The sequence below is a fragment of the Prionailurus viverrinus genome, unplaced genomic scaffold (assembly GCF_022837055.1).
Source record: "Prionailurus viverrinus isolate Anna unplaced genomic scaffold, UM_Priviv_1.0 scaffold_51, whole genome shotgun sequence".
Lineage (NCBI taxonomy): Eukaryota > Metazoa > Chordata > Mammalia > Carnivora > Felidae > Prionailurus > Prionailurus viverrinus.
The window spans coordinates 2,622,011-2,634,276 of NW_025927614.1; the positions used below are offsets into that span (position 1 = coordinate 2,622,011).

General features: G+C 48.9%; 1 protein-coding gene across 6 annotated transcripts in view; it reads left to right on the forward strand.

Moving 5' to 3' along the window:
• DIP2C (disco interacting protein 2 homolog C) overlaps positions 1-12,266 on the forward strand; it is a 416,214-nt gene that overhangs the window by 358,950 nt on the left and 44,998 nt on the right. For all 6 annotated transcript variants that reach the window (XM_047848086.1, XM_047848087.1, XM_047848088.1 and 3 more), the window contains 2 exons: positions 3,276-3,444; positions 5,449-5,619. In XM_047848086.1, coding sequence (XP_047704042.1) covers positions 3,276-3,444; positions 5,449-5,619 — 340 coding nt within the window. The remainder of the gene's footprint in view (positions 1-3,275; positions 3,445-5,448; positions 5,620-12,266) is intronic.

A 12,266-nucleotide genomic window follows, 5' to 3' on the forward strand; every position in this document is an offset into this window, starting at 1 on the left:
TGTTAACAGAAAACTGTGCCCCATCACTTCTCAAAGAAGTGAGATGCTTGCTTCCTAGTGGATAATTATCATTTATGAGGTTCGTAATGTGCAGGCTCATTAGATCTTAGGCTGTTGGCTGTTGTATGATCCCATATTTGATCCCAGTTTTGCCCCTGAGGTTCTTCTAATGTTAATTTCATGGAGGTACATTTTCCATTATTTTTATTTCTTCCTGTTTCATGCTGCCTGGAGGCTTTTGACTGGAATTAACACATTATCTCCCAAGAAAGGCTGTAATTCAGATAACAGCAGGTGTGTGTGAGTTGATTCTGGAGCTCTGTGATACAAGGGACAGAAAGTAAGACTGTGCCCAGAGTTGCCGAACAAAACATCACTTTCCATCAAGTCAGGCCACTTGGCAATGCCCTCCTGCTACGTGTCCCCATTTTCGGGGGCTTCCCGCCTCTAGGAAAGGGTCTTGGCAGCAGAGAGGAGAGCGCTGTGCCTCATGGCCCCTGGGAAAACCTGTCTAAGAGTGGTCGGTGGTATCAGTGGGCCCTTAGACGTATTAGTACAGCAAATGGGGACGTTTGGTTGGTGTCAGACCCCAAGTGTGTAATTCTTGGAAGGTTACTTTGAAAATAGCACAATAGGCCCCAAAAGTGAGAACACAAGACGTGCCAACTTCCTAAACCAGAGGGAAACTTTCGTTTTAAAGAATCTCAGTTCTGTATAGGAGAACTGCTGGAAAAGTTTGTTTTCACAGACTGCAAACTCTAGGCCACATTTGTACAGAAATGTGTCATGGGTTGTTACTTGCAGTTGTAGTGGACAACTTGCAAGCAGCTGCAGGAACAGGGTGCCTGGGCTTCGTAATGCAGGTAGGTTTGTGGTGATGTTATTTGATCTCCCGAGTAATATGTTTAATGACCTAAGTTAGCTTCCCAAGGACAAATCTTACAGAAAGCCTGACAGAATTCGGAGCACTATAATCATCAGAGTGGGTCCTCAGTGACTTTGTGACATTGACTATAGAAGTAACTTACTGCCCCTTAACTAGGGACCCACTGGGGTGTGCCACTCGCTCTGTGTCACCGCGTGCCCAGCAAAACTTCCCCATCGGCAGGATTTCAAAGGAAACTTCAAAGTTGTGCGTATGCTATTCTTTTCTCCTGGTTACTAAGAACAGTAGTGGATCCTCAGAGCTCTTGAAATTTCATCTAAAATCAGCTCGGAACCGGTTCTGATTCTAGTCCCACTTTTGGTTAACCCTTTAAATACAGAGTGTCTATTCTCATACTGATTCGGAAGGATTGAGAAAGATCCAAACGTTCTCATTAATAAAGTTATCTCTTAAAAAGCTGCTCTCACTTGGGGCACTTGGGTAGCTCAGTCGGTTGAGCATCCAACTCTTGGTTTTGGCTCAGGTCACAATTCCAAGGTCGTGGGATCGAGCCCAGAGTCCAGCTCTGTGCTGAGCATGGAGCCTGCTTGGGACTCTCTCTCTGCCCCTCCCCCATGTGCTCTCTGTCTCTGTCTCTCTCAAAAAAAAAAAATTGCTCCCACTTGGCTATCACGCCTCCTTCCTCAAATAACACTTAGGTTATCTTCCCACACACGCTGGTTGTCGACTCATGTTGTGATAAATAGTTCTCCATTAGAAGTACTGAAGTACTCCCAGCTTCCCGTGGTTTGTCATCTTGATGAGAAATGTATGATTGGATGTTTCCAGGTTAGAGATCGTGTGTGTGTGTGTGTGTGTGTGTGTGTGTGTGTGTGTGTTACCTTCTATAGAAATGAATGAGAGTATTCCAGAAAATAATAAAGGGCCAGAAAAACACCCCTCGTCCCACTTATGTGTGCCACCTGTGCTGGTACTTTGGCGTGTGCATTTGCTTCTCCGCACAGATGTCACTGTGTTCAGATGTGGTTACATATCCTGTCTTCCTTTAATGAGCAGTTTCTAAACACATGTCTTGGATGTAAGATTTGTGGGATCTGCCTTGAGAACCCATCTGCCAGCAAACCCATTTCGTTGGTCTAAAAAGACCGTATTCTTCATGAAATGTTCCATATTGGCAGTGTATGACCTCTGAAAGCTGTCAGGGGTTGGCATTAGCAGAAAGGTGTGGGGGCCACACCTGTGAAGGGTAGAGAGGTCACAGGTCAAGGTGGGGGGTCATGCCATCCTGAGCCCTGGCAGCTGCCGGGCAGCCCCTTAGTCGTCACACTGCATCACAGCAGGTCCTTCCTGAAGGACCGTCGGAGGGGTACGTAGTGATGGACTAAGGCGCTTTCTGAAGCAAAAACAGGGCCTTTTAAGTGGTATTGATTCTAATGCATCCAAAGGTTATATCAGTTACTTGTTAAGTTCTTGCTTATGATTTTCACTTCTCCGCTGGCATGCCCAGGCATGTGGTGGGGCCACGGCTCCTGATGTGGGGTTTCCTCCGCACGCTTCCCCCCACTCTCTCGAGTCAGTATTTGTTCCTCCCTGGAGGAAGTAGTCTCATTTGAAAGGGAAGATTGGTTTACGTGGGACTTTGTTACTCACCAGAGTAACAGTGGCAGTTGAGTGAGCTCGGAGATGCCTGAGTGCAGCCGATACGGCGTGTGTGCACATAGTGAATGGCGTATGGTTGTTGAAACGAAGTATGGCGGTGCTCTCTTTTACTCACTGTGCTGTTCCTTCCTAGGCAATCAGATTAAGGAACATTCCCAGCTTACAGGTTACTGTTAAGTAATGAAGTAAGAGAGAAAGCCGTGCAGCTTTACGACAGCGTGTGTGTGCATGTGAATTACTCACCGTCGGATGACTCTCACACGTCTTGAGTTTTGGTTTCAACATACTGGGGTTTGAAATTCCTCGATCAGTAATGCAATAAAAGCCAGTTGAAAACTAAATGGACAAGGGGCCTGGAGGCTCCATCAGTGGAGTGTGTGACTCTTGATCTCAGGGTCATGAGTTCAAGCTCCACGTTGGGCCTAGAGATGACCTAAGAAGAATGGACAAAGGACTCGATTAGACGCTCCGCTAAAGAAAGCATACAGTTTTATAAATTCATCCCCACGTTTCCTGCATTTTGCTAATGTAGTGGCTTTGGGAGAAACGTAACAGCCTCTCCGCTTTTACGTTTTCAGACGAGTGCTCAAAAAGGCAGCCACTGAACCATGATTCCTATAGTTCTTTTGTGTCTCCGTGAGCTCGCTTTCATTTTGTGTTTGCAAACCTGGAGGGCCGAGCGCATGTCTGCGGCCCCCTGCTCACCCGGCCCCTCTGTCTGTCTCTGCAGCGTGTACTCTGGGCACCAGTCCATTCTCATCCCGCCTTCTGAGCTGGAAACCAACCCTGCCTTGTGGCTTCTTGCCGTGAGTCAGTACAAAGTCCGGGACACGTTCTGCTCCTATTCAGTGATGGAACTTTGTACCAAGGGGCTGGGCTCACAGACAGAATCACTCAAGGTAAGCAGCCTGTCACCCGGCTTCCAGGGGAACACCTGCCAGCATCCTAGGGAAGCTCGCTGTCAGAGGGCATGGGGAGGGTTTGCTGGTGCTAAAACGATTGTCCGCAAAAACCGAGGTATAATCTGCTGTCACCGGAAGCTTCCAAGACTGATTTCATGTGAAAACCTTAGTTTAGAAGATGATGTCCCACTGCCACCAAGAGTTATAGGTCAGGGTGTGTGGCACTGATGTCTGTGATTCCATTAGGTCTGCCTGAAAGGCCCTAAATTGCCTTTTCTTCTGTTGGTGAATTCCCTTGTTCAGTGGAGTTAATTTTACTGTGATGCTGGTGTTCAAATGATAATTTGAATTCAGCTGTTCATTTTTGCTTTCCTCGATCACCCTGATTTATAGGTGTGCATCCTAATCAAAATATTAGCATTTCCTTCCACTTAAACCAATAACATTTTGATAGACATATTTTCATGGTAAATGAAGTAGTCATTATCCAAGTAAGGAGGGAGGAGAGAATAGTCATACACCTGTGTTGATTTATATTCTGATTCTATCCATTGCTTATATCTTTTTTTTGTATATATAGGTTATATCGTGTATGTGTGTGTGCATGGGCGTACGTAAATTGTCTGTACATATAAATAAGTATATATAAATACTTACGCAATACGTTTATATCCTGAATTTTGTTTTCCTGTTTAGAACTAATGCATTAAGTTTAAACAAGAAAAGAAATACGAGATAACATTCACATTAGGTTATGTAAATAAAGGCGTAATTTCTTGAAATTATAAATATATATAGGAAAAGAAATTTGTAAGACCTACTTATCACTTACATCCACCCGTATTGTTTTATAAAATCATGGAGTACCTTTCACGAACGATGACACAATTGAGTGCTTTCTAAGCACTTTACGTGTTGATTCATCTAACCTTTACAACGGGTGTGTGAAGTGGGAACCACTACTGTCTGCATTTTAAAGATGAGGACACTTACGTGACAGAGAAATTGGGCACCCTTAGCAAGTTCTTACACTTAATGAATTTTGGAGCCCTGTTTGGAATGTCTGGCTCCATCCAGGTCCGCCATCTCGAGACGCAGGCCGCACTGCCGCCCCAAACACGCAACTGTGTGAACGATCGTTGGTATCACCCAGTTTTAATGTTTTCTGTGTGATTTTTGTCTGTGAGGTCCTATCTGTGCACGAGCTCCCGGTGCCAGAGTGACCTGAGCTGGTGTCTCCTGCACTGTTCAGGAGCCTGTGTCCGTGCCCTGTGCTCAGGCCACTGTGCGGGAGGGGGGGGGGGGGGGGGTCCGGGAGGGCTGCGTGGCTCTGCCTGTGCCGCACGTCCTCCCACTGCTCGTGTTCTGCTGGAGACCATCGTTCGCCACCCGCCGCCCACATAAACGCGGCTCCTTCCACCCCGCGGGCCCCCAGCCCAGCCGGGAAGCGGCCTCCGCACAGAGTCCCGTGCTCCCCTCATGGGAGGCCCTCCTCCGAGTCAGTTCACTGGATTTGGCGCAGAACTGAGGTGTGCTCAGACGTTCTTAGTCGTGAGAATTTGGCGTAACCTTTTAAGTCTCATGGGACCCAGAAGGAATGTGTCTTTTCCACTGTTACATTGAACATAGGGTTTCTCACTCGTGGGCAGCGTGTGCTGTTGCGTATCCGTGTCTTGCAGGCGTGTATCCAGGTGCTTCCTCGCTTCCGCACACCCTGTCCCTTAATTCCTTTGTCCAGGACCTTGCTTGGCCTCCTCGTGCTCCTTGTGCTGCATCTTGCTGGTTTTTAAGGTCTGTTTCCAGTGGCGTCTTTGATAATCTGGCACCTGAATGATTTCTTTTTCCACGCGCATGTCCTAGGGCAGTTTAATTAGCAACATGGACACCAGGCCCTGGGAATGAGTGTGTGGAGTGTGTGTGACTTCCACCCATCTGGTTGAGAAGGTCACACCCTTGAGCCCTGAAAGGCTGACGTCTCACCGCTGCTGTCCTTGCTTCTAGGCACGGGGCCTGGACTTGTCCCGCGTGCGGACCTGTGTGGTCGTGGCAGAGGAGCGGCCTCGGATAGCGCTCACCCAGTCTTTCTCAAAGCTCTTTAAAGACCTGGGTCTCCACCCGCGGGCCGTGAGCACCTCCTTCGGCTGCAGAGTGAACCTGGCCATTTGCTTGCAGGTGGGTTCGTGGATCCCTAAGTGCCCCAGTCAGAGTGACTTGTAAATGTCAGGCACACAGAGTAGTGGGGGTAGTCTCCTTGGCCGACGCTGAGCTACGCGTACAAGACACGCTTTAATCGAATGCATGTGATTGGTACACACTTGTTTGTGTTTTTTTTCTTTTTCTTTTTTTTCACTCTGCGTTGGTCAGTAGCCATGACTCATAACTAGCATTCGTAGAACTTATTCTGTACTGAAACAGTTTAACTTTTGTTAACGTGAGTAGCAGTTGGCCCAGGCTCCTGAAGTCAGGCTTTGTAAAGATGCCATACTAGACACAGGTTTCATTGTGGCAAGAAATCCTGTACAGGCAGTAATTTCTGTAGGAAGAATGCCAGGTACTTTAGCAGACTTGGGAATTGGCTGCTGGGATGGCACTCTAGAAACGATCAGTCGTGATTGGCTGCACCTCTGTGGCATAGGTGTGAGGCAGTCCTCGTAAGATACTCTTGTGGCAACTGTGGCTAAAAGCCCACCTGTGACCATCCTCACTATTCCTTTCTTTCTTTGAACCCTGAACACTGGCACACCCGTCCGTGGAGATTCTGTACCGGGTCAGGGCTGCCTGAACACGAGGACAGGGAAGCCACATAGGAATTCCATCACAGGGCACAGCTGTAGACTTTGTTCCTCGAACATATTGAGAGATAGAAACGCCAGTCACAGCAGGTGCTGGAAGGGGGCATGTTGACACAGGTCTCCTCCCGACTTGCCCACCCACTGTCCTGCATTTCTGACCCCAGAGGTGGTTGCTCACAGTCACCCCCACGGGTGATCTCAGAAAGCTCCGGGGCGGCCGCGTCCTCACCGGCACTCTGGGTGCTGCTGTGCCACGGATATTGGCCAAGGAGGGCCTCTTGCCATGTGACTGGTCTGATGTGATTGCTTCAGAAACATTAGCTGCAGATGGGTCTGTCTTTCTTTCTTTCTTTCTTTCTTCCTTTCTTTCTTTCTTTCTTTCTTTCCTTTCTTCTAATTTTCTACTACATCCAGAGGGGCATTGCCATCGTGGGCATGGTGCTAGTTTGGAATCTTGGCAGCATCTTGAAATATTTTCATACATTTTACGTTTTTTTCCACTTGTTTGTTTGCTTTATTCTCAACTCATTTTCAGCCACTTTTCCTTTTTCTGAATGGTTAGTATCAGTGAAAGTCGGCAGAGATCAAGTGTATCCTAAAAAGCAATGCAGGCTCATGGTCCCTTGCCAAAATACGTGGGGCCAGGTGTGTTTCAGGATGGAGGGGTTTTCTGGCTTTGAGGAGGCAGCACCCCATCTTCACACACAGCAGTGTCCCTGCAGCTCAAGGGAGGGCCCCCAGACGGCAAGGAGCCTTGAGTCACCTGAGTCAGACTGTACCCTCATTGGGCATTTCCTTATAATCAGTGAGGTACAGAGTGAACATGCAGAGGCTTTTTCAGTAAGTGAGTGAAGCGACTTGGACACGGGGGTCAAAGAAGCCCCCCTCCCCCAGCAGGTGGTATCTCAGCAAAGTGCCCCAGGAAGCCAGAGAGGCAGAAGCCTGAGGCAGGGCCGGTCAGTGGAAACATTAGTTTTCCATGAGTCGTAGCACAAATTACAGCAGGCGTGGGGGACGGCTGCGAGCAGAGCCCACGGTCCGAGGGGACACCCATGGCTCCCGCTCCCACGGCGTTTCTGTAGGGCTTGACCCGCAAGTGCCTAATGAGATTTGTCAAACACACAACACTGAAGTTTATGAATGTTTACACATAAGGGAAATACCCTGAACGTTTCTGAATTTCTTACAGATTGAATATTTTTATAAAGGAGTATTTCAGAAAAACAGCAAATACAGATTAGCCGGTAAATAAATGATTAAGTCCATAATTCCATTTACCCAGAAGTAATACCGTTAATGCCTTGGTGTAAAACTATCAAAAGCACAAAAAGCTGTAATCCTCCCTCAGTTCCAAATACTGGACTTGAGTGTGTAAAGGCGCTGGGCGTTTCAGCTTTCCCCTTGGAGCAGAACTGGCAGAACCAGCAGCACACGTGCAGTCACTGAGCGGGGACGCTTGTCTTCCGCTGACGCGTTACTGTCTGGGACGCCTTCTCAGGAGGACTGACGGCCGTCCTCGCTGTGGGCCTGCCAGTTGGCGCGACGTCCTCTAGACCAGCCCCGGCGGGAGCAGGAAGGAGCCTCCCCTCTGCCAGGTGCCTAGTGGGTGGGGAGGGACGCTGCCAGATGGGGTGGGGCCTCAGCCGTGCAGTCACGGGGCCGTGTTCTGTGGGGACACCTGCCACTCTCAGAAGGGGTCCCTGCTCTTCGGGGGAAGGCCGAGTCACACGGTGGACAGGTTTTTATGACTGCAGACTAAAGTTGGGTCTTAACGTTACATGGAGATACAGGGTAGGGGATCGTTTTTACTTTGCAAGAATGGTTTTCATGGGTGGCGCGCTGACTCTCGTCATCTAGCCCCAAGCATCCCTCCCAACTCTGCAGTTTTACGCTAAAGGCCATTTTTCACCACAGAGTCTGATGCTTTTACTCCTGGGCCCCACGACTCGTGCTGTTCTTGGCCTGAACTGCACTTCTGCCATCTTCATGTGACAAAAACCTCTCTCCGTGGCCCTCTGAGTTCTCGAGCTGCTCTGACCTCCCGTGGCACTTCACCCCTCACACCTGACGCTTTCTGCCACGGCTCATCCCTTTGTAAACAGCTTCTGGTCCCGCAGTCAGTGAGGGACTCAGCCCAGCGCAGCGTCTCATGTGGTCGCACAGCTGATGCTCAGAGCTGACTCAACCTTATCAAAAGACCAGAATTCGATCCCTTTAGCTGCAGATACCAATCACTTTGGAGAAACCAGGCGTGGTTTTTTTTGTTAAGAGTCCAGCCTCCGGTGTGAAGTAGTTCTGTGGCAACGACGAGTCCCCTCCGCGGTGAGCCCATGGCGTGAGGGTCCACCAGATCGAAGCCGTGGCCTGGCTGTAGCTCTCCCTTGCCAGCGAGAATCAAGGGTTCCCTGTCCCTCAGTGTAGTTAGCTCAGGTCGCAGGTCCCGGGCCTGCAACTTAGGCGAGAAGACGTTCACCCTTAGGACACAAGCGTTCTCTGACCAGGGTATTGGGCCCTGCGGTTCCAGGTAGCATCTGGTTGGATCTCCCCACACCTCACTGGGGGTAAGTTCATCATTTTGTTCAGATGGAGGAGACTGAGGCTCAGACGAGTTAAGTGAACGTCCCCCGTCGACCAAGCAGGGAGGTAGAGACAGGGCCTTCACTGCTCACGGACCACGTGATCCAAGCAGGCTCGGACAGCGAACACCAGGAGAACCTGAGTTGTTTCTAATGGTGTCCTCCTCTCTAGTGTCTTAAGGCAGACCCGCTGTTTCGTGCGACCTGAATCGGGCACTGTGAAAGCCGTGTTTTTGTGGGTAGGAGGCCGCTGAGGGAAGCGTTCCAGTCTGTTGCTGTGGGGGTGGGGGGCCTACAGGGAAGGCGTCTGGGCAGCTCAGAGCAGTGCTGGCCGCTTGCTTACACTGCTGCATGAAGCCCTGCATGATTTAAGACAAAATCAGGAAGATCGACAGATGGATCATTGTCAAATATACAAATGGGCAGGTACAAAAAATTTCGACGTGAGAACATCATAAAAATAGAAAATTGAGGTATAATTTCCATGCTGTTGACTCAGTACTTCCGTCTCAGAAACCAAGTGATTTATTTACCCGCTTATTGTTCCGAGGCAGGACCTGCCACTTGAATTATTTTGGCACACCCCCCTTGAGCTCCACGTTCTAGCTCAGTGGTGGCAGAATGGGCCCATAAAATTAAGTGTGGCTGCCTTGGGTTTTACATGAAATTCTGGTATATTGTAGACAAGAAAGAAACGCAGAAGTATGTGCCATTTTTTATACTTAGAGATGACATTTCCCAGAATCTTTAGCCATAAAAACAGGTTTAAAACGATTTGGATTTGTTAAATCTATGACAGAAGCGGACATTAGGTCAAATTATGACTTCTCAGTTTAATTAAGTTTGACATAAATTTCGCTTAGTGCTGTTAGGAAGTGTCACGTGCTTATTAACCTCTTTTGAAAAAGACGTCACCTCTGGTCACAGTTGCTCTTGTCAGAAGTATAAGCTGAAAGGTCTTCGGTTGTATTCGAGTAAGAAATTTAGCTCACTGCAACAGAAAGCTGAGCATTCTCCTCCCCAGCAGAAAGAAGGGAGGGAAGATGAGGTCATCTTTTTTTCTAAGACTTTAAAGTCACCTTAAGCAGAAACTTTGATCTTTATTATATTTTAGAAAACTAACAACTATCTGGGAGGAAAACTCATTATAAATAGCTGTATGGGACTAAATCAATAGTAACAGTTATAGCCAACCTTAAATCTTAAAACTCACAAATGCAGGAGAAATACAGCCACTGTGATAATGAAAAGTGAAGTCACTGATTGTTGGAAAGGAAAAAAAACCAGGAAGCTCAGAGGCCAATATAAATCTTAAGTAATTCTCAAACTAAAATTAATAGCTATAATACTTTCATTAATTTGAGCTCTCCATTCATTGTTCCCCCTCCAGTGCTTTTAGATGGAGCAAAATAAAAGTAAACGAGGGGCCGTAGGGGGTTGTATGCTCCCTGGAATTAGTCATATTCAGTGGAAACTCACACACCCTTTCCTGCTGATCTGTGTTGTCCCAGATCATGAAGATGAACACTGGAGACCATGGACCTGTACTGGTTACCAGTGCACCAATCAGTGTTCTGATTTGCACGCAGCAGGAACCTTCTTTGGCAATTTAAGTGAAAATGCATTTACCAAGACACCATGGGTCATGCTCACAAGCAGCCCAGGAGCTCGAGGACCTGGGTTGGGACCATGCACCCAGGAATAGCTCATGCCCCAGCGCCGTTCCTGGGAGGACACTGGTGTTGTAAACTGCACCACCGAGCGGCTGGTCCTAGATGCCAGCCCCACTTCCAGCACATCTGCAGGGGGCTCAGACTTTGGAGCCGTGAGTGGACACGGTTACCTGGTCACATGCTGGCTTCTGGGGTGGTGGGGAGGACAGTGTGGGCCGTTCTTAGTTACTACACAGAACGGGGGCCTTGTATCCCTCACAGCTCCAAAGGTAGGGGGAGGGTCCCCCAAATACAGGAAAAGGGTTCTGATGGTTGGTGACCAAAAGGGGTGACTGATTGCTGTTTTACCCTATCCCTCTGTCTGGCCAAATCAGCACATACTCTTTGTCCCATTCTTACATGTCGCCTGCCCCCTAAAAAATTCTCCTCACGTGGCTTTCACTTTTAGAACCAGTAGTAACACACCTACCATCTGTCCAAAGAAGAAATGAGCTGAAGCGTCGGCACTTGAGCTATTTCTAGGTGGTAGCCCTTCCCTTGCTGATAGTGAAGCCATGCACTAGGTTATAAAGTCCACCACCACGGACGGACGGGCTCTGTAGGATCATGGGCGGAGGGACAGGGGAGGCACATTCACGCGTCCCTCTGTAGGGCTGCTCTGGGCGTGTGCTAGGCATGGAGTGACCACGGTGACAGGCAGTTGGCGTCAGACCTGCCGCTTTCCACGTGTGTCTTCCCCTCTGGACACTCTGGAGCTTTGGGGGTAACCACAGGGAGAGCGTAGGGTCCCAGACACCCTGATGGGCTGTCCACCTGCGGGTGAATACCTGTGCCCACCTCACTGTCAGTTCACTTTGGCTTGAGTTGGTGCATTATCAGTCACAGGAAGTTCTAGGTTGTAGCCTGTGCCTTGAACCAGGAACATGGGCTTAGGAGCTCGTTGGTCCTTCCCCTTGAGCTGTGCTCACAGACACAGCCACCCTGCTTCCCAGTCTGCATGCTTTCACGCTGGGGGGACTGGCAGCCTCTGTCCTGAAGCCTTCATAGCACTTTGTCTTGCAGGGTTGAGAGCAGGCAGCCTGGGCCTGTGGCCCATGTGGCCAGTCTGCACAGCGCTGCTCTGCCAGCATAGCTCCAAGCAGAAGCAGGTGGCATGTGAGCCAATGATCATGGCTGTGTTCCTGGGAAATTCTGCAGAAGCAGGCAGGCTTCTTCTCTGCACGTGGGTTTGCTGACCTTGGTGAAAGTTAGCTAATTAACTGGTTAGTCAGTACGCGGCACGGACTGCCACAGTCTGGCCTGGCACGTGAGCTGGATTTTCACTACCTCTGGCCCTAACAGACCCACTCATTTCCCTGCCAGCCTCTCACTGCGGCCACTCCTGATACCAATTTCTGATTTAATCAAATGCTTAATACCAACCACAGAAACCGGCTCTGCTTGATGTTAGTAAAAGAGACATTTATTAAAAAGAAGTCTGGGCTTCCATTTTTTACTAGGCTGTAGAAGTCACATTCCAACCCTAACAATTAAAAAAATCCGGTTAATATATACAAGTTAAAAGGTTTTATGATCCATCAGAGAGCTGAAGCTTCCAGAAGCGTCAATGAACCGAAGTCCTCTGTGGAGAGAAGAGACCCAAGTTTTCATCCTGGCACAGGAGCGGCAGGAGGAATTCGCCAGAGAGACCAGCCAGAGCGCTGATGCGGCATGTAGTGTGGGGAGGAGGGTGCAAATCCCAAGGGGCATGGCTCTGTCACTCCGCATCCCTGCACCAG